The following is a 24,651-nucleotide window of genomic DNA, read 5'->3' on the forward strand; positions in this document are numbered from 1 at the left end:
ATATATGTTAAGAAAAAAGTAAAAGAACATTAGTTTATACATATTTTTCCACTCTATATAAAGTTATAGCATGTATTAAAAGAACAAAAAAAATGTAAATGAAAAATAAAAGCGTTGATATTGGAAGATTGGGATTTGGGAGGCCTGCAAAGTGGAAGAATGGATCAAGTGTGAAATTCCCACAAAAGCTCAGGCTGAGTAGGAGGCATCTGTATCTGAAATTCAGGACAACACTATGCAAATACTATGTATTATTTCAATGTTAATAATCATAGAAGCAAATAAATATATTTCTTCATTTTCATCATCAAATCAATTTTAAAAATGTTTTAAATCGATTTAAAATTAGATTTTGTGTTTACATTAGTTTGCATGATTGCATTTGTAAATACAATTTAAAGTTGAATCAAAATCGAATATATGTTTAATAATTGAATCTATTATGAATTCACACAGACAATTAAATTGTATAGATAAGTTCAAAATTAAGAGCAAATAATAAATGTGTGAATATATAAATTAAAAAATGGCAAAAACACTACTAAAAATAGAATTATAGCAAAGTTAAAAGCAAGGAATATAATATATTTTTAAATTTTAACCATGAGCTTAAATTTTTTATTAAATTAATTTGTAATAAAAACTAACATAACAAAGTAAAATATTTTTTCATTGTGATTTGTGAACACACAGTAAAAATGAAAAGAAAAAGGTAATCTACATTTTTCAGAGAAGGCAAAAGTGGTTCTTACAAATGAGTGTTTTGCATTGTCAATTGAGAGTAAAAGCTTACCACCATCAAACAAATTGACATTTGACCCACACTAAAAGATATTTTCAAAAAAAAAAAATGACACGTAAATATTCCAAATGATCAATTTTACCTATTTTTTTACTAATTAATTTTTTATTTCCTTTGTTTATTTTTTACTTGCAACTCTTCTAAAATCCCATATATCAATTTACTTTTTATACTATTAATTAATATCTCTAGTTACACATTTAAAAATTATAAAAAATTAATTTTTTGAAATCACATATTAAAAAAACTCAAATAACATCTTACATGATTATTTTATTAAAAATTAATTTACTATATAAGATTAAAACAATGTTTATAAATAATATAAAAGTTAAAATAATATGTCAAGTAAAAAGTAAGTGTAGAAAATCAAACTAATCTATTGAGATATTATACTTTTAATTTACTTATTTCTAACCCTAATTTTCTTGGGATAATCCTAAAATATTAATTTAAAATAGCTAATCTATGGACTTTCTATCCTATCTCTTTCTCTTGTACTAAAATATCGTAAATTTTGTGATAAATTGGAACAAGTTAGAACAATTTACTCCACCACAACTAAATCTGAAAATGGTAGGCATATCAAGTAATAAATCTAAGATTTCCTACATTAATTACCATAAGCATGATCCCATCCACCTAAAAGAAGATAGCAATCTACAATTAGAATTGAAATTCACATTATACACATTATCGAGTCTGGTCTCGGGTGGAGAGTAAATCTTCTTAATGAGGTATTCAAATCAAATCTTACATAACCCTCCTCTCTGTTCGTCTATTTTATAATCCAAAAAAAATCACATATACTAATATACTTTGTGTATACATTTGGACTACTTGTTTGAAAGAGGAAGTAACAGCAGTAACAAATGTTGTTGGGTATGGGCTATTCGGGTCGGATCTGGTAAAGGGTATAGGAGATGGGTTATCATTATTAATGGTAGTAGGGGAAGTTAAGTACATGGGTATTAGGAGAATTTAAGGGAGAAAGATTATTGGGTTCTTTGAAATTTGAGGTGATTTCCATGGAAGAATGGAGAAGATGGATAAGTATTGAGTAAAGAAGAAGGGTTTGAATTGATGAATGATGGGGCTTGGGGAGGTTGGAGGGGAGTCAAGAGGAGAGGGGGAGGAAGGTCCCTCATTACACTTTTTGCTTACGTTTGTTTTTTGCTTTTCTGTCTCTTTTAACTCTAATTTACTCATCTCACTCTAACATGGTACCAAAGAGACAATTACATTTTTTTTTTAAATGTGAATATTTGATGAATCTTTTCCCCTAATATTACCCCTCAAAAAAATAATTCCCACTTTAGGTATTATGAGAAAGTATTTCCCACATACCGTCCACATAGGATGAGGTTATTATTTTTTTTTAATAAAACCGCCATATGAAATGGCTTGTTTTGTTTAGGAATCTGAACTAAACCGTTAGATGAAATGGCGGTTTAGATGAATTTCATTTTTTTTTAAAAAAAAATTATTTGAAGCAAACCGCCACTTGAAGTGGCGGTTTTATAGCTGTACAAAATGTCTGCTTTTGTTTTAATTTCTTCACTTCATTTCATTTGCCTCCTTCTCAAGCTGCCGGTTCTTGTTTAAAAAAAAATTTCTTCAATCCTCATTTACTTCATATTCACAATTCCTCTCTTTCAACTAAATTAATCAACTACATTCTCAATTTCTCCTTCTTTACTTGTTCATTTTCATCATTATTTAAGGTATTAATATAAACCCTAATTTATTTCAATTTGCAAATTGAATATTTTTTTCATTATTGTTGTCATTTGAAGTTATAAATACATTGATTGTTTGTTACATTCTCTTGATTTCATGATTTAAGCTTACATTTTACACATTTGTAGTTGAATTTTATGATTTGGTTTGTATGCATATAAAGTGTTTGATGAAATGCTTCAATGAAAGTTTATTACTTTATTGGGTTAGTTTAATGGTTTTAGTATATATTCATGGTATTTTTAGCTTTATATTTGAATTGAAAGTTCTAATAAGTGTTCTAATACCTTAATATGAGAAATTCTTGTATTCACATTTACACTTCCCTTACTCATAATCAACAATAAAGTATATGTGAAATCACATAAAAAACATGTTTGTGTTTGCAGAATATGGATCATTATTCCGTTATAGTGTATTGGGGTGGGGAAGTAAGTTATACTGGATCTGATGTTGTGTATAATGGAGGATTAAATATAGTGATGTTTATCCATTGTCAGAATACTAATTTTGAGGTGTTTTATAGCAAAATCTGTGATGTAATTGGTTGTGATCGCAACTTTTTTATGTTAAAAATAAAGATGAAATACCCGGTGACTGGGAAAAATGTGTTAGTCCCGATTAAGAATGATGAAAGCATAAGTGCTCTTGCTTATGCGGCATCACAAGCCCCTGGAACGGCAATGGAGGTTTATGTTGAATTGGTTGCAAATTTGGATAATGCGAGGGAAGTCATGACTAGTATGGAACTTCCAGAATCAGGTCTTAGTGCATACCATGATACATTCACAGAAATGTTAAGTAACCTAACATACGTTAATGAGTACTTGGATGAGCTTACCTCTCCAACTCATTCACGTGGCATTGGTGGTGGTGTTTTGAGGAGCTTCCAAGGTACTTGCAGGCGTTAATACAATCTAATCCAGGAACAGTGGTGCAATGGGAAGTCCAACCGGCAATGGATCCTACCAGAGTGATGTTTAAGCGAATTTTTTGGGCTTTCGGACCATCCATTAAGGGTTTTCCCCACTGTCGTCCCCTTATTTCTATAAATGATACACATTTGTACGGAAAGGACAGAGGCGCACTTATGATTACTATGGCGATAGATGCAAATTCTCAATTGTTCCCACTTGCCTTTACCGTTGTGGAGAGAGAGAGCAACGACACATGGAGTTGGTTCTTGGATTGTATAAGGCATTATGTCAGTAAGAGTTTAATGAGGACGCGTATAAGTACTTAGTGGATGGTTCTATTCCAGAGCGCCAATGGACTTTGATTCATGACGGTGGGCATCGATATGAAGTGAGAACTACAAACATGTCGGAAGCGTTCAATGGCGTAATGAAGGGGGCCAGGTCACTCCTAATCACTTCATTGGTTAGGATGACATTCTTCCGGGTTAACGAATACTTTGCCACAACGAGGGATTTAGGGAGAAACAGATTAGACAATGGACATGTGTATGCCAAGAAACCAACTGATACGATTGATAAGAATGCTGACAAAGCACGCTTTCATGATGTTAGGATATATGACACAGTGCGAGGGATATTTGAGGTCACCACTGGTTGTGGCAACAGGATAGCAGGAAAAGGTGGAAAATCCTACATGGTTGACCTCACAGTAACATCATGCTCCTGTCAGAAACCAACCATCTTCAAGTTACCGTGTTCACATGTTCTTGCAGTATGTCGAGCTCGTAACATATCGTACGATGCTTTTGTGGACCCTTCGTTTCGCACTACAAAATACGTATTGACATATAAGAAGACTTTCATGCTTGTTCCAGACATGTTCACCTGCGATCCTTGGAACGGTCCTACAGTTGTTCCAGATCCCTCAACGAAGCGTGGAAAGGGTCATCCGCGATCAACTCGTATACGGAACGAAATGGATGCACCGTTGACGTGTCCTCGTAACACGTGTAGCTTTTGTGGATTTAGTGGTCATAATAAGAAAACATGCCCTCGAAGGTCAACAAAGTATGTTTTTTTTTTAATATTTTGTAATATCATGTTGAGTCTGATAATATTTATATGATTTTTATAACACTTATGTATGTAACAGCGATCATGGCGATGCCGGGCCTAGTTTATCCATCAGTGCTTACGCTTCAGGCAACATACAGGAGCATAGCTGCGTGGGAGGGCTCCACTGCCCAATCGGTTACTCGTCAGCACTACCAGGCGAGTACGTTACATTGGGAGGTGGATAACAGGGTATTAGAGGTAGTCGAACTAGTCAGACCACAAGAGGTCGCCAGCGTTCATCTACTCGAAGTCAGTCTTCCAGATCGCCATCGACATCCGGTACTATGTCACCATTCGCTCCTCCAACTTCCATCACCACTCCTCCTCCACATCCATCGCCTCCGCAAAGGATCATCACATATCAGCGTGCTAGTCAACGACGAGCTCCTGCTCTTAATGTCATTGTGGAGGTTGACGAGTTCACACCATCATCATCCACCGGTGCGCAAAACAAAAGGGGCCGGGGGTTGTAGTTTAACAAACTTTGTATATTCTTATATGATTTGAACTTCTTGTATGACTTTCCATGATTGTAATATATCTTCGCATTATTTTCATAATTAATTTTTTCAAATCAAGTTGGTTCGTAATTGATTATTATGGAATAGATAGTATTGAACTAGTTTAATGCAGGTTGCGTTCACTATCTTGGCGAAATGAAAAAAAATTGCAGGCTACAAGCAAACCGCCACATGAAGTGGCGGTTTACCAGGGACCAAACCGCCACATGAGATGGCGGTTTGCCTTGACCAAACCGCCACTTCATGCGGCGGTTTAGTGCTTAAGGCAAACCGCCATCTTAACTCTCAAGTGGAGGTTTTGTCTGAAAAAAAAAAAAAAAAAAATTTCCACATGGACGGTATTGTGGAAAATACTTTCCCACATAATACAAAGTGGGAATTATTTTTTTTTTAGCAATATTATGGGAAAAGATTCATATTTGATAAGAAAAAAGGAAGGAATAGTGGTATAATTGAAATTTAAAAAAAGTTAAGGATTAGATTGAAAGAAAGTAAGTTTATTGTTTAAAAATAGAAATAATGCAAAATGATGAGACGAAAAGAGTAAAATTTAGTATTCCTAATTGTAAAAAAAGTCTCAAGCACAAATTGGGTGAAAATCAAGAAAAATAAGTAAAAGTTATATTTTAATGAAAAGTGGGAGAAATAAGAGAATAAGATAAGATTAAATATATAAATGAGAATAAAAACGATAACAATGGTGAGAACTTGATGGAAGGAGTTGAGAGATTTTGAAAGATGGTTCACAAGGGGAGGGGGGTCGCAGGGAAAGGGGGCTGTCGAGGAGTTGTCGGGGAAGAGGGTAGTGTTAACGGTGGTGAGATGGGGGGGTGGTGTAAAGGGTGGTAGGAGGGTTTCTTTTTTATAAAATCAAAAACTTTAAAGTTATTGGTAATTAGGGATGTTCAACGATTATTAAGAGATTAATTAGCCAAAATTCGATAACCTAATCTGTAAACTTTAATATTTATATTTTGGTGGTAGTAACTCACAAAAAATAAAACATCAACTATAATTCATAAAGCTCCTAACTTAAAGGTTATAATTTACAAATTATTCTTTTAGCTATCATAATAATTAAAATCAAAAAAGTTACTATTTAAAATGAAATATTTTTACAACGTAAATATTAGAAAAATAGAATCACATTTGTAAGAAAATAATGATGAAATCTTATATTCATGATGTAAAGAAGTGTCATAGCCGCCGAACACTTGATCTTAAAATGCTAATCACTCGTCAAACAAATAAGTAATCAGTAATTACAATCATAATATTAGCCTACATAAGAACGTTTTCATCTACTACTATACAAGAGAGAACTGACTTCTTGCTGGCTGTTTGTTCACCTAGGTACATTGGAACACACTCGACACTTGACAGGCACAAAGCAGTGGCATCGAACCAAATTTGACAAATAATAACAGAACGACAAGCATTGCAGTATCCTAGCAGCAGCAACAGAAAACGGACCTGAAGTTAAAGCTGAATCAGAGTGTCATAGCAACACTCTTGAACTCATCCAAGCAAGATTGGAGACTGTTTTGCCGCTTTTGTAAGGACTGTCTTTCATTTTGCAGGATATCAATTGCACCGGGTGCAACAAACATATCCATGAATTTTTCATCGTTTACAGCTAATAGATCCATCACGAGTGATACCATTAGCTTTTCTCGACTGCAACAATTATATAAACACGATAGGATTATATAGTATACATCAATAGAACATAAAACAGGGAGAAGAGTGCAGCATATGAAGTCACTAACCAAGGAGTCAAAAACCCGGAATTTAGTGCTGTTGTCACACTTTTCTCGACCAGAATTTCACGTATACGAGCAAAGTGCAGAGAAGCAGATGAGCAAATGTCAGCATAAGCAGAACTTGATCTTGAACCAGTATCCCAACTTCCATAGAGACTAGTGCCATTATGTATTCTGTTGGCTGATATTCTAGGGTGCCGTTTCCTTGCTCCAACTTCAATTAAATTTCCTTTCTCTTTCTTTAATAAACCATAAACTAAGTCGCCTGGCTGATCGGGTGATGGGGTCTCAGGCACTGTCATCTGGCTTTCTCGAAGAACCTCTCTGCCATCTGGAACCTTGCCTGGTGTAGTTTCCTGTTCATTGTTTTCTGGAGGAATATTCTCTTGATTAGCTACCGCTTCATCTTGGAAAGCTTTAGCACTGTCAGAAAGATCAGGAAAAAGTGATGCTGGAGAAACTTGTCTGTGTGAATTACGAAAGCCTCCATGGACATGACTTTCATAGCAGGCGAGAGAATATGGACTTGTCACTGAATCAAGGTGAAGCCGCACTAGCTGTTTGCACTGTTTTGCAAGATCTTTGATGAACATATTGAATGAGTGCCGCAAAGCAGCATGGAAGCCAACATAACCATCCATGCCTCCTGTGTTCTTCCCATCTGGACGATAACAACAATGCCAAAGCCTTAATCTCATTCGAAGACAACAAAAATCCATTCTTTTTTCGCCGTATCATCATCATAATAGAAAGTATGCAAGAGAATAATACATTGAACACAACACATATTTTAAGATGCAGAAAGAACAGAATTGAAAAGAAAAAAACAGCCACCTTCAAAATTCAAAGTAGATTTCCTTCGGAAAAATAAAGAGAAACTAGATAGGATTCGAAGTTGAGTTTCTTACAGTCCGAATTGTGGCAGTGATTTCGCTCATTTGCAAGGTCAAAAAGATTCACCAAAACAAATGCAAGTCGATCACAGGCAGTGTCAAGCAGGGGCGCGAGCCATGATCTGGCAGCAGTACGAGCAATCTCAGCAGCTGCCTCTGTTGTACCTCTATTTCCTCCACGACCAGCATGGGCAAGCAAAATATTGGCCACCTGTTGGAGAATACATCCAAAATTCAGGCGTCAGAAGAGGTCCATCATCAGATTCCTGAATGTATTACAGTAGAACACAGTTACCTTTTCCCTGGATACTTGAGGACAATCAATGGAATATGCAGCACATTGAAATTCATGCAGGACTCTTTCAAAAGCAGCTCCTCCGTAGAGCCGCAAGGTAGAATTTGCAGGTTTAATGTCTGAAGTAACACCAGGCCAACCACCAATACCACTGTGCAATCGTTCCTCCTCAGTTGTTTTACCCCATTGCTCAGGGGGTGGATCAGCTGCTCCATCAATTAATGATCCCTTCAAGAATTAATGAAGAAATAAACAAAAAGGATCATAAAATATAACCATGAAGAACACTATTGAAATGAATAATGCCTCAATTTAACATGTTAAACGAACAACTTCAAAAATCAAATGAAAGAAAGGAGAAAATGAAACATGAAAAGGATTCAGTATTCAGAAATCAAACTGAAACTAGGAGTCATTAGCAGGAAGGAATTAGAGAAATAAACAAAGGCATTTAAAAATCAGGGTATCTATTTTAAAACCAAGTTTTGTTGGCACTCAAGGAATACACATACAGCACAGCTTAACTATGATGAAAGTTAGTGTAAGTACAGAAAACAACCGATGGAGTGCGAAAAAGGGTATCCCTATACTTTAAGTGGGTAATCTTAAAAAATGTTTTCTAATTGAAGCTGGATACAGATATGTACCACGTGACTGCTTATAGAAGCAGTGTGTAACATTGCAGATCTTCTGAGAAGGGCAACATCAGAAGTTGCTTGTATCATTGATTCCACTTTAGCCAGCTCGGAAGCAACTTCACAGCAACGCTGTTCAAGCAATGCTAGTGTTGCTGGGGCAGCCTCCTTGTATCGTTTCTGAAGTTCAGACTCTAAGAATTCCCTAACAGAACGAAATCCAATAAAGGGGCGAAACTTTTCTTCATCAAAACCTCCATTAACTCCTTCACGAAGATGGCGCAAAACTTCAGAGTCAACTTGAGATATCTGACGCCGAAACTCATCATTAGAAATTGTGTTTCTGTCCTTGGGAAGGGCAACATAAAAGGGCCTTATATTGTCTCCCAAGTAACCACTTGCACTTAAGTACCGATCAACCTCCCAGCGATCACTGAATTCCTGAAAGACATGGGACCTGTTCGTTAAACTACTACACCATGCTGAAGAAATAATATAAGTAATGGTTATTGATCATTCTCCGTTACATAACAGGACCTATTCATATCTGCACACCCCACCTTTTCTTTTCAAGCATTAAAACTTATACTACAGCAACTAGTCCAGTACTAAGCAGCTAATAAGCGATTGCAGCAAGTATGCATGATTGTACCTTGAGCCGATTATCAAACTTTGAGACAACAATTATTGTTCGTCTGAAAGTTGGATCGATGTCACGAATCGCATCAAGCCACAACGATGAGCACCATTCAACACTACTTTGCTGAAGGAACAAGAGAATTCGATGGGGTGGACTTGCCAGTGACTTGACCATTGATAAAATTTCGTCAGGTGTATTGTCTGGCTCTCCCATTTTAGCCTGTAAACCATATTTCCAACCAGTTATCCTTATCCCAATCACCACAACAATAACAGGCTCTTAAGTTGTAAGATTGACATAACACCACCGTGAACAAAAATCTTACCTTTAGAACAAAGCCTGGGGTATCGATTATAGTCAAATTTGGACAGTAAGCATATTCAACTCTCATAACTATAGGCTTGGAAGAAACTGCTGTATTGGTCTTTTTCAGAAGCGACTTAGTACGTGATTTAATCGTATCTGCGATGGTAGATGCCAATGAAATGGGGCTCCCATATTCTTCGGTATCCTCATCCTGCCCAAACGATTGCAAAATACTACTATAAGTAAATGCTGCAGCGTTTCCCTCTTTTCCATTGTTTGGCTGGAAGGAGATTTGTAAACATAAACACTGAAGCAAACTAATTTTCCTTAATTCCAAAAACAGTTTTGCATCAAATCAAGCAAACAAAAACTAATCTTCCACTGTGTCATTTAACAAAAATCTTTTCCGTCAAACCCAATGAAACCTAACTGATGAAGGAATTTACTGTGACTGCAAGGAGAACCTACGCCTACAAAAATGATGTGAAGTTGGTTTTTAACCCTAAGTAGATACATTCATTTCTGGAGTTAGCAGTAACATACAAACTAGTTTAGGAAAGCCACAAAAAACTTTATGAACTTCTTACTCTTAAATAATTGTTCATGAATCATGATACAAAGCTAACAATAATGTTAAGCCTTAATTCCGTTAACCAAAACAAATCAACGTGAGATATCATCGATAAGAAAGATTATACTATATTCGAAATATATAAATACTAATTTATAATTAAGAAAGTTTACTCCAATGATCATCCACAATTCCACGCACCTTCTCCTCCTCTATTCATTCCTTTGATTGTCATATGCTCATGTAAATCCTTATAATTCATGTCATTCTTATCCACATCATGATTGGCCTATAGGTTCCTCTTATTCCACTTAACTCCTAACCTTCCGCTTTTTAACTTGTGCGATTTTCGAACTTCTTTGACCATAAAAAAACCAATCTAAACGGATGTATATCATTTTGACTTCTATCGTTTAAGGCTTGTCCACTCATCCATCTTTAAATAGGCATTTCAACTACCCCCTATCTTCCTATAATGATCTCTAATGAAAGCCCAACTTTTTGATCAAACATTTTTTGATGTTATGACAATAAGCTAGAATTTTCCCTTTTAACCTTAATGGCACACCTCAGTCGCATAAGAACAAAATTTGACATAAAAGGTGAATTTGTCCAATCAATGTATATTACTAATAGTGGGGAAAAAGGATTGGCTAATGTTTGTTTGTTGTTATATCCTTCAAATATATAAGGCTCAAAAAAAGAACCAAACCAATATTATCTTTTTTGAAGCAATGTAAAGCTCCATGGAATTCATAAATTCAATTAAACTAAACTGGAAAAAACATGAACAACTGCCTAACCTGGTTTTCCCTAATTACTTTCTCCATTGTTTAAATTGTGAATAAGAAATTCCCAAATTACTCACTAAACCACATTAAAGTCGCCAAATATCAAAAAAGTTTTACAAATAACATCAATATTTAGCAAAAACCATAAACGAAAATATTAAACAATTTCGAGCATGAATCAATAAATTCAATCAATGAAATGAAAACTGACAATTGATCATAATCAGACGAACCTGAAAACGGCATTGAGGCTCTAAAGCGGAAGAATCATGAACCATTTGAAGAATCAAAGGTCTCCGAGTACCCATTTCTACTTCCCGTACATTAAATCGAAACCCTAGAAGGGCTTCGAGAAGAGAACTTTTTCCATCAGATTGTCCACCAATGGCAACGATCTCAGGTATTGGTAGATTTTCCCCGAAAGCAACTGCAGCAGCTTGTAAGCGGTTGTAGGCTTCAAATCTGGATTTAAACTCCTTATTTGATGACATTGAAGAGGTATAATTAGGGCTTTGAGAGATTTGCTGGTGTTGTCTTTTGGAGGATTGGAAAGGTATTGTTGTTGATGATGATGATGGTTTGGATGCGTTTTTTGTGGGTGTAATTGGAGTCGCCATTGTTGGAGAGGAAGAAAAGAGGGGGAAGAGAATAGAGAATTTCAAATTTGAAAGTAGGTTAATCGACCGTTGGAGTGGAGGGGAGACTGGTAGTTTCACTGTTTCAGATGATAAACTAATTCAAAAATTACCTGAAAAAAACAAACAAAGCCCACAATGGCGTAATGGAAAGTCGAAACTCGAAATTAACTCGACTAAAAATGACGGAAATTTGAAAATCTATTTCATGACACGGGAATTTGAAAAAATGCTCATTGTCAGCTATATATTTTGTTGGACCAAAGTCCAACGTTGGGCTATGTAAATATTTTTTTTGTTATTATAATTAATTAAAATTGTCTTTATATCCTAATTAAAATTAAAAGGTTTAGGCTTAAATGTATTAATAGGTTATGAGCTTTAAATGTGTAGAAACTCATTTTATGACTGGGTTCTATGATGACCCGAATACCATTTACAAGTTATTATATATATAGCATCAGAAATACATATTAATCTAGAAGATTTAATCGCTTTTGTTTCCAAGATTATTTCTTGCGACACATAGAATCAGGTATTCTTCATTTTAGCATTTTATTATGTTTTTCTAATTCAACATAATTGATCGTGTTCGTTAGTAAAGATATTCACCCTTTAACCCATAAAGTGATATCAGTCGCCTTCTTATGTTCGAGTTTTTAGGACAATCGTTTTGTTCACTGGTTATTTAATAGAATATCGTGAAAATTCCATGATCCAGTCATTTATTTTCATGATCTCAAAGTCTTCCGCCGCATATTTATGCTTTGTTTTTTGGATTAAGTGGGTATGGAGTAATTAAATAGTGTTTTTTCTTGATGTGTTTTCTGTCAATGGAATCAAAAAATTTGGTTTCGTTAATTTTTTGCTTATATTTATTAAGAAATCAGTTTTCTCTTTTCTAGAAGTTATCATTCCCCTTTTTTTTCAGTTTATCTTTGCATGTTTCCTATTTTAGGAAATTCAGTTTTTTTTCTTAAGGTGTTGATGTTGACTCATTGTTTCGGTTATTGCAACAATTTGATCAGATTATTAAGTTCCTGATTTTGGTTTATGGTTTTATTATCCCCTCTTTTTATGGAAATATTATCTATTTATTTTAAGTTATGACAAATACTTTTTTTTTTTGGAATTATGAAGTATTAATTGCTCTCGTATTACAATAATTTTAATGTTATTGTAAAATAGGATATTCGGAATAATTTAAGTTTAATTATAGTATGGTTTTATATATACCGGAGTTAATTTGATTGACACAATAAGTCGCCAAAGTGACCTCTTTTGTAAAAAAAAATAAAAATAAATTATTAACAGTATAAAAGGATGATTCATATAAATTATATTATTATCGATCGGCTCAAAAGAAGGTCCCTAATATTATACTTATGTAAATTTTTCGGGTTGTGATAAACATGTGATAATTATAAGGATTACATATGATTATTTAATCATCCCTAAGAAAGGTTTTATAGTCGACATGTTATTTATTATCAGTGTTTATTTACTGAAACATGATGTTACTAAGAAGTTAGTATTTTCATCCAAAGATAGAATATTAATAGAAAATTGACGTCTTGTAATGGGATGTTACTAAATTAAACTTATTATTATTGATTTAAGAATTAAAGTATGTGAGCTTATTATGTTTGTTTTATTTTTTTCTTATTCTCTGTCAGCTATATCTAATCCTGCTAATATTACTTCGAACATCAATTCAATTCCTATGTTGAATGGCTCAAATTTTAAAGAATGGAAAGAAAATCTTTCGATTGTTCTAGGAGTTATGGATCTCGACCTTGCGCTAAGGGTTGACTCTCCCGCACCAGTTACTGATTTGAGGACCTCTGATCAAAAGAGGGAATTTGAAAGGTAGGAGAGATCAAATCGCATGTGTATGATGATTATCAAAAGGGCTATTCTTGAAGCATTCAGGGGTACAATATCTGATGACATAACTATAGCTAAAGCTTTCCTTACAGATATTGAAAAGAGGTCAGTCAAAAATGAAAAGGCTGAAATTGGTACAATTTTGACGAACTTAATTTCAATGAGATATAAAGGTAATGGTAATATCAGGGAGTACATAATGGAAATGTCTCATCTAGCTTCAAAACTAAAGATACTGAACCTAGAAATTTCTGAGGATCTAATAGTGTACTTGGTTTTGATATCTCTTCCTGCAAGTTTTAATCAGTTTAAGGTGAGCTATAATTGTCAGAAAGAGACCTGGTCTCTGAATGAGCTCATCTCCCACTGTGTACAGGAAGAGGAAGGTTAAAGCTAGATAAGACTGAAAGTGCTCATCTTACCTTTATCTCGAAATCTAAAAGGAAAAGACCACAAAAGAAAGAAGCTGTAGATAAGGATTCTCAAAAGAAACAACATGAAATCAGGTATTCTTCAGTTTTATCCTTTTATTCTATTCTTCTAATTCAACATATCGATCATGTTCGTTAGTAAAGGTATTCATCGTTCGTTATATCAATCACCTCTTCCTTTACAGAAACTCTATTTAAGAGTTGCAAGTTACCCCTAAATTGATATTAACATTGCTTTTTAATTTAAGTTATGTCTATTTACCTCCACGTAAATACTCCATAAATTTTGTTAATAAAAATCACATGTTACTATTTTATTCTAATATAGGAAAACCCTTCTTAAATGGGTGAAAATATTCAATTATATATTGGATATTGTTTAATAACATATATTCACTGATATTTAGTAACAGTAAGTTGTGAAATTTAGTACATTAAATATTACATTAACTAAAAATTTAAATAATTTTTATATTTACAAACTGTCTAATTAATACTCTAAGGGGGTTTTTGGCATGTGGGATTTAAGAAAGGGAACGAGACTTTGTCTTAAAAAATTATCCAAGTTCTTATTTGTTTAAAGGGAATGAGAATAGAAAATGAGACTAAAAATAGTTAAAGTCTCCAAGAAAAATGTCTTGGAAGAGGATGGGTATTTTGATTGAGACTTTTATTTTTATCTTCTTCTTCCAAGTCTCTAACATGTCAAACAAGGGATGAAACTTTTTTATTTTCGAAGTCTTATCTTAAAGTCTCACAAGTTTCATTTCCTTGTGCTAAACACTCTAAGTCTTGTTAACCTAGAATCTTCCTCTAACATTTACTTCATGATGGAAATATCAAGCCTTTGTGGAAAACTAGGTCTAGAAATAAAGATATTACTTGATTTTAGCTAATTCACTAATGCACAATTATGAAGTAGAAGTACTAATTAAGCACAAATAAAATACAAGTAGATTGCATGGTTGATCAAAATTGAACCTATCACTAGAATCTCACAACTTTACCCATAATAATTATTTATAAGTCTATTATATAATCCTAATTTTGTAATAATTTCTTGATGGTTGATAGATACTTATAATGCACTTTACCAACACAATCAATATATGCACATATTGAGTGGACTATTAGCATGCCACCATACATCTAGATAAAAGCATGTTTTAGTGGGCATAAATGCACACCAATCAATTTCTAATCATATTTTAAGTTAACTTATAATTTCACTCTAGTGGGTCACTATCTAAAAATATTAATAATCCTAAAAAAAAATTTTTAAAAGTGAATTAAATCTAATAGTAACTTAAACCAAACACTTTGAATTTGGCTATTTTTAATGCTTCACATGATCACCATTAAGTTAAACTCATTATATTATCTTTGGTCAAATTTCATGTTTGGATTAATATTTTTTAGGTTAAGAGCAATATATAAATCTTCAATTTCATAAGTGTCTAATTTTTTATCGAATAAATTATAATTATTTTATTTTTTTATCTAAAAAGTTCTTTTTTATTCGCATTCATTTGAATCCTACAAGATTCCCTAACTTTAATTTTCATTTAACAATTTATATTTCTAAAACATTTATGCGAAAGTATTATTAATAGAATATATAAGATATCTTAAGAATACAACATCAGTTTGAACTTTTACGTGAATTGATTTTTTGACAATAACATTGGAGCCAGCACAATAAAAAGACATAATGTTGCATTCTCAGCACTCAGCTAGATAAAGCATTCAGTACTCAACATCAATATTGGACTAACTTGAATATGGGATCAATTATGCAACAATACAGTTTATGGTAATCAAGTAGAAGTAACAATTAAACCTCATTATATTCCAAAATACAAAACAAATTTATAAGTTAAAATCATGATAATCAAATTTATCAGAACCAGTCTGATGATTCTGCTGATGCCTAAAAAACCATTTCCAGACCTTAGAACTTCTTCTGCACTTCCTTAAATCTCCATCACCAACACTACTAATCCTACAAGATCTTCCGCCATTGTTAAACATCTCGAAATTCACATCGCCTCGAAACTCGAAATCTTTGGTAGATAATCCAAACCCACTCCTCCTCATAGCAGCAAGATCAGGTACAGGAACTCTTGAGTAATCTGATGATGATGATGATATATCATGTAGTTTCAAATCAATATAAGCTTGATCATCACTATTCACAAATTCAAAGTTGCTAATTCTTGCTTCAGATTCACTGAAACAACTTCTTTTTGCTGAATCTATGATGAAATTTCCTGTGCTTACACTTGAAACTCTTGCAGCTGATGAAGAATTGGGGAAATCCCCATTTTTATTATCTTCTGTTGTATGGAATCTTCGGAAACTGCATACTGATCTTGATCTTGAAATCCTATTAAAATCACGAGTTTCTGCGTTGATTTGATTAGGGTTTAGGGTTTTGCGATTGGGTTTTTCTCTTTTTTTCCCGAATAGTTTACCAATCTTCCAAAACTTCCCTGATTCTGCTGATCTTGGGTCCATTTTGGGTACATTTTCAAGCAATAATGAGATTCTTCCCACATCAGAGCAAGAACAAGAAGAAGAAATTCTTTGTTCGCCACAATCTGGGCAAATTAGTTGAGATAATCGATCATTAAGACAGTAAGCACAAATCCCACCTGAAGAAGATGAAGGTGGGTGTTTTCTGCATGGAAATTCTGGAAAATTTTCATAATCACCATTGTTGATATATGGTTCTAGTTCTACCCCTCTTTTTCCCCTGTTTTTCATGGTTTTGTGAGGTGAAATTCTCAGTTTTTATGATCTGGGTTTATCAAATTACTACAGAATTGGGGTATTTAAATAAGGAATTGAACTGGGTAGGTAAGATTAAAGGTCTAAAGTCTCAAGAAAACAGGGAAAATGGGGTTTTTGAGAAGAATATGAAGAGAAAAGAAAAGAGAATAACTTTAGCTTTACGTTATGTTGATTAAAGAGAAGTACTCCTATGCCCCAGGCCTGCAGGTATTATTGTGATTGTTAGATTAGAAGCTGATTGAAAGTTGCATAATCGATTCAAGTACAACATGCTTTGCTAATTGTATGTTGTAGGTCCGGTTTTATGGAGTTTGAAAGGTCCCCCATATGATATCTTATTATTCTAGTAATAACATTAAAGAAAAGGGAAAAACAACATTTCAAATATTTCATTATTGATGACCTCAAGTAGCTCTCACCTATTTGAGGTTTGAGTGGATAATGGGTTGAATGTATGCATTCTTCGGTAATTTATCTTTATCAGTAATAACTTGAGATAAGAAAGAAAAAATGACAATGCAACATTTCGTTACACTTGTGTTTATTAGGTAACTTTTATCTCTATTAGGTTTGAGACCTTGTGAGTGATAACAAAGATATTATTTTTGATTTATTATTTATAGCGACATTATTTGTTCATTGTAAATAGAAAAAGAGTATAAAAAAGGTGATGTCTTCTTCACCATATATTCTTTAGGAGCATGGATCATTGTCTCATGTTCATGTTCTTTCCTTTTTGTCACGCTTTTTCTTTTGCCAACAATCAAAACTTTAAAACTTAGCTTCCTATTTCCATTTTTATTATTTTTGCACTGACATTTTTGAATAATTTGCCTATTCTTTGCGTCTTTCCTATAACGGGAAGAAGTAATCATTTGATTACTTTTTTTTAGGGCCAAAATTCCACTTCTAGAAAAAAAAAAAAAAAATAGCATCACACTCTTGAAAGTGCATTATTACAAATGAACTAGATTGGGGGATCCCAAATAAGTAGGGTACTTATTTAATTTTCTAAATTAGTGCAGATTATCCTTTGCTTACTTATCTCTTATTGGGATCTTCCCTCACTCATTAACTATTTTCTTTCTTTTATTGGTTACAGTATACAGACTAGGAGTACTTTGTGTAAGATTTTATGATCATTAAGAAAGTAATTATAATAATGAAAAGCATATTAGCGCGTTTAAAATATTCTATTTTGGTGAGAGAAATTCGTTTAAGATTTTTAAGATATATATATAGATGATAAAATATATCCATATGAAATCTCGTTAGATTTGTTTTATTGTTAACTTTTTCTAATATATTTTTTATAATTTTTTATTATTCGTATTTAGAAATATAGAGGCTTAAAATTTACTTAGAAAACTATTCAAAAAGTAAACGAGAAGAGAAAAAAAACGAAGGGAGTATGAATTTGCTACTGATTCACTATGGTGTTAGATGTGTTCAAAATAAACGTAATGAACTCCTGACTTCAAAATTAAGATGAACATTTGACTCGAATTTAAAATGATTTTCAAATTATATAAAAATCAAAGTGGACAAGACAAATTTTAAACCGACCCGAAACACGTAACACGAAATACATGACCTGAAATTGACCCAAATGAGCACCTCTGTATACAAGTCATTACACCGTTGCAACTTGCAAGATCTTTGAAAATGTAAGGAGTCATTAGACAAGGTTCAAAGTTGTCAATTCTGTCGAGGATTTTGCTCACTTGCACGTTCAAAAATTCACCAAAACGAATGCAAGCCGATCACAGACAGTGTCAAGCAGAGCCGAGTTGCAATGAACTCAGCAGTACCTCTACTTCCACCACCACGATCACTACCTTTTTGAGAACAAACAATAAAGAATGTGTGCAGCATACCGATATTTATGCTTACGCCTTAAAAGCAGACCCTCACGTTCACATACAATCAGGAGAAACCGGTGAAAGCTCATCGAGTTCGGGTGTTGGCAGCAGACGGCTTTGCCTCCTTTACCCGAATCCATGCTCTGCAAAGACAATATGTACACCTGCACTTAGCAATAAGATCAGGCCAACCCTCGATACCGCTGTGAATCCTTCTCCAAAGTAGTTTTTTACAGTGATCTGAGGGAGGAGAAGCTGCTCTGCTCTACCACTTGTATTGATTAGTAACAAATATGAACAATTTATATTTAATCATAACTAAACCTGTCTTAACTCGAATTTATTGATTAAAAATTAAAATGTCTTACAATATTCAAGTTTTTCAAGTGTCAAAAGATCATAACAAAATGGAAAAAAGGAACAAAACTTTAAAATACAGGCAAAAAAACAAAAGAAAAAAAAACTAAAATGTGTGTCTATCGGCACCCCTGTAGAAGCATATTTCTGCCTGTCTGAGCTACAGATAAGTCCTTATGGATTGATCGCAAAGAGCATAAAATGAACGTTTACTACTTCTACACTGTCTCTCGGTTTTAACTACATTACGGTGGCCAAGTATCGGTGTGTAGATCACACGAGGAATAGATTTCCGACTCAGAGGAAGTACTTGTAACCAAGAACAAGAAGCAACAGAACTGCCACTGCAGCAGCAGCCGCAGATCCCCAAAGTAAATAATTATCTGACTTTTTCTTTTTGAGTATACCTTTCGGGGGACCAACTCGAGTTTTTATGGGTTTCCTGTGCTTCAGCGGGTTCTGCTGCACCTTGGCTTTAGCGGGCGCAGGAGTTTCAATGGCCTCTTCCACATTCTCAGAATTCTTGGGTTCATCGGTTTCAGATTTTTCAGTTGGTTGTTCTTCTGTGTTTGGCTGCAAAGTGGCTTCTTTCTTCCTTAGTTTCTTTTCACGCTCCTGAAATGAGTATCATTTTGTTCAGGAATCAATAACAAATAACGAGATTTTTAACGAATTAGCCTTATATGTTTCCTTAAAGCACAAAATAAAACAAAACATACCGGAGGTGTTTGGTAAATGGCTTGTGTTAAATTATTATTTGGCTTTTCGCTTTTGACTTTTGATTGGTCAAAAAGTCAAAAAAAACGTTTTTGGTTAATGACTTTTCAGCCAGCGGAAAATCTATCTTTTATAAGTCAAAATGAAACTTTTTTCATTAGCTTTTAGCTTGTCAGTCCACTTCTTCTCTAATAAACAGCCAATATGCAATACTTAGAACATTTCTCTAAATAGCCAACTTATCCGCTTAACAGTCAACACTTTCAGCTAGTCCAGCAACCATTTACCAAACACACTGCTCTATACAAACAAAGCTTTAGCATTGTTATTGTTGTTGTTTACTATAGTTGGTTTTAATCTAAAACCGAAGATTCAATACTCGGAATGAAAAAACATTGAAAGAAGTTGATGAATATAGATAAATTGATGAAAATAGTAAGAGAAGGATATGGACTACCTTTTGCTTCTTTTCGGCTTCTTTTTGAGCTCTAGCAGCAGCCTTAGCCGCAGCTTTCTCTTGCAGCTTTTTCTTTCTCTCTAACGCCTGTTTTTGTTTTTCCTTTTCTTCTTCCTTCATCTTCTCCCTCAATTTCGCTACGTCTTTTTCGTTAACTTTTTGGACATCCTTCTTTGGTTTTTCTACCACAAAAATATCCTCTTCCTCCACCGTTCGTTCCGAAACAGATTTTTGCTCCTTATTTCCTTTTTTCGATTCTTTTTGAACCCTCGCCGCATGCAAATCTTCTACTTTTGAAGTATTATTCGGAACGTCTTTCTGCTGTTGGATGTTTGCTTTAGCTGCCACATCTGGCTCAGGTCGTGGCGAATCCGTCACCAATGGCTTCTCATCGAAATTCCTGATTCGTCCATCTCTACTCATTTGCCGATAATCCAACGATCTTAAGATTCTCTTCTCGTAATCATTCCTAAAAGCCTTGCTGCTATTCCATTGGGACATAAACTTCTCAACCTAGTAGATGTTCAAATGAATACACATTAGAAAAACACATGAAAGTCAACCTAAACTAAAAGATTACAAATCTAGAAAAAACCTCAGCAGAACAAAGTTCCTCAAGAGCCTTCACATCCTTCTTCACTGCAATCTCCTTCGCATTGGTGAACATGGGTCGATATTCATTATAAAAATGCGCATTCTGAAATAAATTACAATACAGCATGAGATATTACTAAATCACTTATAAAACTGTCATGATCACAAACAAAGTTATTAGAATCTCAATCTTGATCTACGATCCTACGATCCAAAAATAAGTGACCAATCCAGATCACAGGTAGGATCTTAATTTGGTAGAATCGTGCGATCCAAAAATCTTAAAATGCATTGTGCCCAAGGTTCACTTCAACATAAGCCCTCTTTCCTAACAAAAGTAAATCGTATACCGCTTTATCTCGTTGTTCCCTTAGTTCTTTCATTGTTTGAACTGCTGCCGCCTTCCTTTTCTTGGCAATATCCAAATTGCTTCTTAGAGCATCAAGCTGAGAGTTTACTGCATCCAATTGTGGGCTCAAACGATCTCGTTTTGCTTTTATTGCAGCCTGCTGCTTCCGCACCTCGTCCACGTCAGTACCTAAAAGCTATAAAAAAAAAAAAAAGCAGCCCAAAATATTAGAAATTAAGAAACAATAGAAACAGCAATAGATAGATACCGGCCACCGCACAAACTTTGAGATGTCAAACTAAGCCATGTACCTTGACCTGATCGAGGATAGCTTCTTTCTGCCCCAACGATTCCTGAATCTTCGCCCTTTCAGCACTACTTGCAATAACCTTAGGCCGTGTTGCCTCCCATTCTTTAATTTCCCTAAGAAGTTGTTTCTCCTCCTTCAACATCAAACTTTCATGTTGAATTCGATAATCCAAACTTCGGATCTGCATGCATTAAATACTCAATCATCATCATCATACCCGGTATATCCCGAGGAACTTATAATTAGAGTCTGGGGAGGGAAGGAAGGCGGCAACTCACACCATAAAGGAGAGTGCGGCCAAGACTCCCTCAGCTCGAGAACATACACATAAAATATTAAATCCTTTTCAAAAATTCATTACTCAAGACTCACAATCTGATTAAGTTCCTCCTCACTCGAACATATGCTAAATCCCTTCTCTCCACCACTGCCACCACCACGCAAGGTGCCCAAAGCAGTCTGCAATGGCTTCATCTCTTTCCTTTTTTCGGAGATGAATTCTCGGTATTGATTATTCTCATTTTTCAAAACATTCATCTCACCGAACAGCTCACTTTTCTCCGACTGCAAGACAGAAATGATGCGCAAAGTCACTAAATTAAGATCAAAATATGAACAAAGCATATTACTACCATAAAGATAAACCCAAGATCTTGCAACTAGTATTTTTAAAAGTTGAATTACCCATTATTGTCTAAGAATTCATAACGATTTAAAGACTTTGAAATTAGAAGGAAACACAGTAGTAACATGATTTAACATCAAAATCTGGAGACAAAGATGGCCAACGAAGCTAGAGAAATGGTTATATAAGACAGTTTCAAACTGATAAAACATCAATCCCAAATTAAGCCAATAGGAATAAAGATATTCTTCGTACAGATAGATTTAACATGTATGTAGTCATTATAGCCCCTATAGATAGATTTAACATGTATGTAGTCATTATAGTCACAAAGTTCTATAACTTCACAATAGCAGAATCAAGGATTTAAGGCAATCCCCAAAGCAATGATCACCTAACCCCATCAAATAGAAAAAAACAGGAAAAATACCATTTCATTACTAATGGCTTCCTTAATTTGAAGTCAATACTTCATGATTATTAATCTCAAAATGTAATTAGGTGAGACCCCAGCTAAAGTAAAGTATTCAACCATTTCAAGTAAAAAAAGTCAAATTGCATTCCAAATTACAATAAAGAGCAAACATGTATCACTAATTCTGCCTCATCGTGAGACATGATTTCAACTGGATCAGCCCAAATTATTAAAAAAAAAAGCTTCCCATACAAGTGGGAATACAGTTTTCATTGTTTTTTTATGTTATTTTACTAATGGGTCTTTCGTCTCACGGTAAGACAATCTCATACAAGAATTTGTAAACATGTATATGCAAGTTTCAACCAACTAGCAATTTGAAACTTGAAATAAAATAAAAGTAAAAGGTCTGGTATTCACCGATTTAACCCTGATATCCTCAAATAATTTGCTAATCTGCTGTTGATACTTTTGAATTTCTTTCTCAGTATTGTCAATTTTCGCCTTCAAGTTCGCGTCCTCCAAAGGGCGATGCTTGACAAACCAAAAGTAATGGCATTGCACCTCAGCCCATGCATCAGCAGCATTATCCTTAGATATGTTCGTACTCGAGACATTGTCTTCCTCGCCTTTGACTTGAAGTTCATCGACCCCATGCGAGCCAAACGTAATACCCTCAGAAGAATTGATAGTCCCAGCTTCTTGCTCATTCAATTTAGATTTCACTTTACCATTCATCTTGGGCAATTCAGATCCTACAACTTCAGTACCCATACTATCCTACACAAAATCAAAACCATCATCATCATATCCAGTATATTCCATCCACATAAAACTATGATCAGGGTCTGAGAGAAAAGAAAGGCGACAACTGATACTCATACCCATAAAAGGAAACAATCAAAACCATAATGACCCAAAAACATATTCATCAACATTTCAATGACCCAATGTCATTGATTTTCCAATTGACACCTCAACGATAACAAACATCATGTCCAATTTCACAAATTACAAAATCAAAATTACTGCTCAAGATTAATTTGATCAATCAAAACTACTCCCTCAAAAAAAGAAGTGAAAAAGGATAAACCCTAATTTGACAAACAAGCCAATTTTAACTATTACTACGGATCATAACTTCCATAGATCTCTGAACATGAATTATTAAGTCAATGAAGTGCATTAAAATCAGAAAGAAAAAACAATAAACAACCCAAAATGAATTATAGACATGCATGCAAGAAAAAGAAGCAAGTAATTCAATCAAAGTTCATCAAAACATTAAAAGAAAACCCAAAATCATCAACATAAAGCAAAAAGAGGTACGAACTTTAACAGATCGAAACTAGAAAATTAAAAGGGGAACTTGCAAATCAAGGGAACAAATTACCTGAAACGGAAACCTGAAGTAAGAATTGTTTGTGAATCAGACCCTTTATTATGTAAAGGGCTAAAAAAGACTCAGATCTCTTGGAATGAAATGGAGGAGAGAGAATGAGAGAAGGCCCAAGTATTTATGTGAGTTTTTTGATAATGGAAGAAGACAGGGGAAACGGAGGAAACAAAAGCAGACGGACTTACGATCAAATTATTTTTATTGGTTTACTCAAGTATATTTAGCGTATACTAAATTATAATTTTTAAGTTGATTAATTATAAAAAGGGACTCATTATATTCCCTAATTTACTATTAATGTTCTATTTGTTTTTTGAATATTATTATTTATCTTTTATTCTTAATTTGTATTTTATTATTAATCTATAAGTTAAAAATATTGTCAAGTATGATTTTGTTTGATTCGTCCCAATGTAGGGGTTATTTATATCAACTATCCATAATTTTTGATTATGCACGATTAAAAATATTAAAAATTGAATAAGTGCATTGGATAGAATATATAAAGCAAATAAAACATTAGTGATGAATTTAAGGCAGTATAAATTTGTGTCGTATTTAGAATGTTATTCATACAAGACAAATTGAATAGAGAAAGTGAGATATTTTTATTCCAATTTTTTAGTAGTTAATCTCAATTTACCATTTTTGGATATAAGAGATTGTAAAAATGTAGTACTATAAAATTACTTAATAACAAAAGTCTCAATATAAACAGTGTTAAAATATAAATGCTAAAATATGGAGTATATTTTATAAAACAAAATAGTGAAACATGTAGATAGAAGAAACAATAAATTAAATATGTGGAATGAAAATTAAAAAAAAAG

At 33.9% G+C, this 24,651-nt stretch overlaps 5 protein-coding genes across 6 annotated transcripts; 2 read left to right on the plus strand and 3 right to left on the minus strand.

Annotated features, from left to right (window-relative positions):
• Positions 1-3,862: 3,862 nt before the first annotated feature.
• LOC130817736 (uncharacterized) lies at positions 3,863-5,116 on the plus strand. Its single transcript, XM_057683594.1, has 2 exons — positions 3,863-4,527; positions 4,613-5,116. The coding sequence occupies exons 1-2, from the start codon at positions 3,863-3,865 to the stop codon at positions 4,758-4,760; spliced, it is 813 nt and encodes a 270-aa protein (XP_057539577.1). The 3' UTR covers positions 4,761-5,116.
• Positions 5,117-6,221: 1,105 nt separating this feature from the next.
• LOC130818241 (dynamin-related protein 5A-like) lies at positions 6,222-11,833 on the minus strand. Its single transcript, XM_057684336.1, has 8 exons — positions 11,224-11,833; positions 9,648-9,839; positions 9,335-9,541; positions 8,695-9,123; positions 8,048-8,275; positions 7,768-7,963; positions 6,866-7,520; positions 6,222-6,773 (listed from the first exon to the last, which is right to left on the minus strand). Exons 1-8 carry the CDS (start codon positions 11,605-11,607, stop codon positions 6,587-6,589), a joined length of 2,478 nt encoding a protein of 825 aa, XP_057540319.1. The 5' UTR covers positions 11,608-11,833; the 3' UTR covers positions 6,222-6,586.
• A 1,689-nt stretch (positions 11,834-13,522) lies between these two features.
• Positions 13,523-15,027, plus strand: LOC130818680 (uncharacterized). Its single transcript, XM_057684839.1, has 3 exons — positions 13,523-13,808; positions 13,889-14,018; positions 15,018-15,027. The coding sequence occupies exons 1-3, from the start codon at positions 13,523-13,525 to the stop codon at positions 15,025-15,027; spliced, it is 426 nt and encodes a 141-aa protein (XP_057540822.1).
• Positions 15,028-15,608: 581 nt separating this feature from the next.
• On the minus strand, positions 15,609-17,149 carry LOC130817676 (uncharacterized). The gene has a single exon (XM_057683522.1). It carries the CDS (start codon positions 16,707-16,709, stop codon positions 15,813-15,815), a length of 897 nt encoding a protein of 298 aa, XP_057539505.1. The 5' UTR covers positions 16,710-17,149; the 3' UTR covers positions 15,609-15,812.
• A 1,750-nt stretch (positions 17,150-18,899) lies between these two features.
• On the minus strand, positions 18,900-24,009 carry LOC130817783 (proton pump-interactor 1-like). 2 transcript variants are annotated; one of them, XM_057683673.1, is made up of 8 exons: positions 23,816-24,009; positions 22,843-23,202; positions 21,755-21,946; positions 21,384-21,563; positions 21,074-21,268; positions 20,725-20,826; positions 20,130-20,642; positions 18,900-19,570 (listed from the first exon to the last, which is right to left on the minus strand). In XM_057683673.1, the coding sequence occupies exons 2-8, from the start codon at positions 23,194-23,196 to the stop codon at positions 19,253-19,255; spliced, it is 1,854 nt and encodes a 617-aa protein (XP_057539656.1). In that variant the 5' UTR covers positions 23,197-23,202; positions 23,816-24,009; the 3' UTR covers positions 18,900-19,252. The 2 variants fall into 2 exon arrangements, with proteins under 2 accessions (XP_057539656.1, XP_057539657.1); XM_057683674.1 differs by having other exon boundaries at positions 22,843-23,197; positions 23,816-24,007.
• Between the last annotated feature and the right edge of the window lie 642 nt (positions 24,010-24,651).

Source organism: Amaranthus tricolor, chromosome 7, assembly GCF_026212465.1.
Source record: "Amaranthus tricolor cultivar Red isolate AtriRed21 chromosome 7, ASM2621246v1, whole genome shotgun sequence".
In the NCBI taxonomy this organism is placed as follows: domain Eukaryota; kingdom Viridiplantae; phylum Streptophyta; class Magnoliopsida; order Caryophyllales; family Amaranthaceae; genus Amaranthus; species Amaranthus tricolor.

Excerpts from the sequence above, each read along its gene's own strand:
- LOC130817736 (XM_057683594.1), top strand. The coding sequence starts at position 3,863 with ATGTCGGAAGCGTTCAATGGCGTAATGAAGGGGGCCAGGTCACTCCTA. Across the intron at positions 4,528-4,612 it reads TGCCCTCGAAGGTCAACAAA|CGATCATGGCGATGCCGGGC; the intron begins GTATGTTTTTTT and ends TGTATGTAACAG.
- LOC130818241 (XM_057684336.1), bottom strand. The coding sequence starts at position 11,607 with ATGGCGACTCCAATTACACCCACAAAAAACGCATCCAAACCATCATCA. Across the intron at positions 9,840-11,223 it reads AGCCTCAATGCCGTTTTCAG|GATGAGGATACCGAAGAATA; the intron begins GTTCGTCTGATT and ends TCGTTTGGGCAG. Across the intron at positions 7,521-7,767 it reads TCACTGCCACAATTCGGACT|ATGGGAAGAACACAGGAGGC; the intron begins GTAAGAAACTCA and ends GTTATCGTCCAG.
- LOC130818680 (XM_057684839.1), top strand. The coding sequence starts at position 13,523 with ATGATTATCAAAAGGGCTATTCTTGAAGCATTCAGGGGTACAATATCT. Across the intron at positions 13,809-13,888 it reads TTTGATATCTCTTCCTGCAA|GAAGAGGAAGGTTAAAGCTA; the intron begins GTTTTAATCAGT and ends CACTGTGTACAG.
- LOC130817676 (XM_057683522.1), bottom strand. The coding sequence starts at position 16,709 with ATGAAAAACAGGGGAAAAAGAGGGGTAGAACTAGAACCATATATCAAC.
- LOC130817783 (XM_057683673.1), bottom strand. The coding sequence starts at position 23,196 with ATGGGTACTGAAGTTGTAGGATCTGAATTGCCCAAGATGAATGGTAAA. Across the intron at positions 21,947-22,842 it reads AGGATATCAGGGTTAAATCG|TCGGAGAAAAGTGAGCTGTT; the intron begins GTGAATACCAGA and ends TCTGTCTTGCAG. Across the intron at positions 20,827-21,073 it reads GGGAACAACGAGATAAAGCG|AATGCGCATTTTTATAATGA; the intron begins GTATACGATTTA and ends AATTTATTTCAG.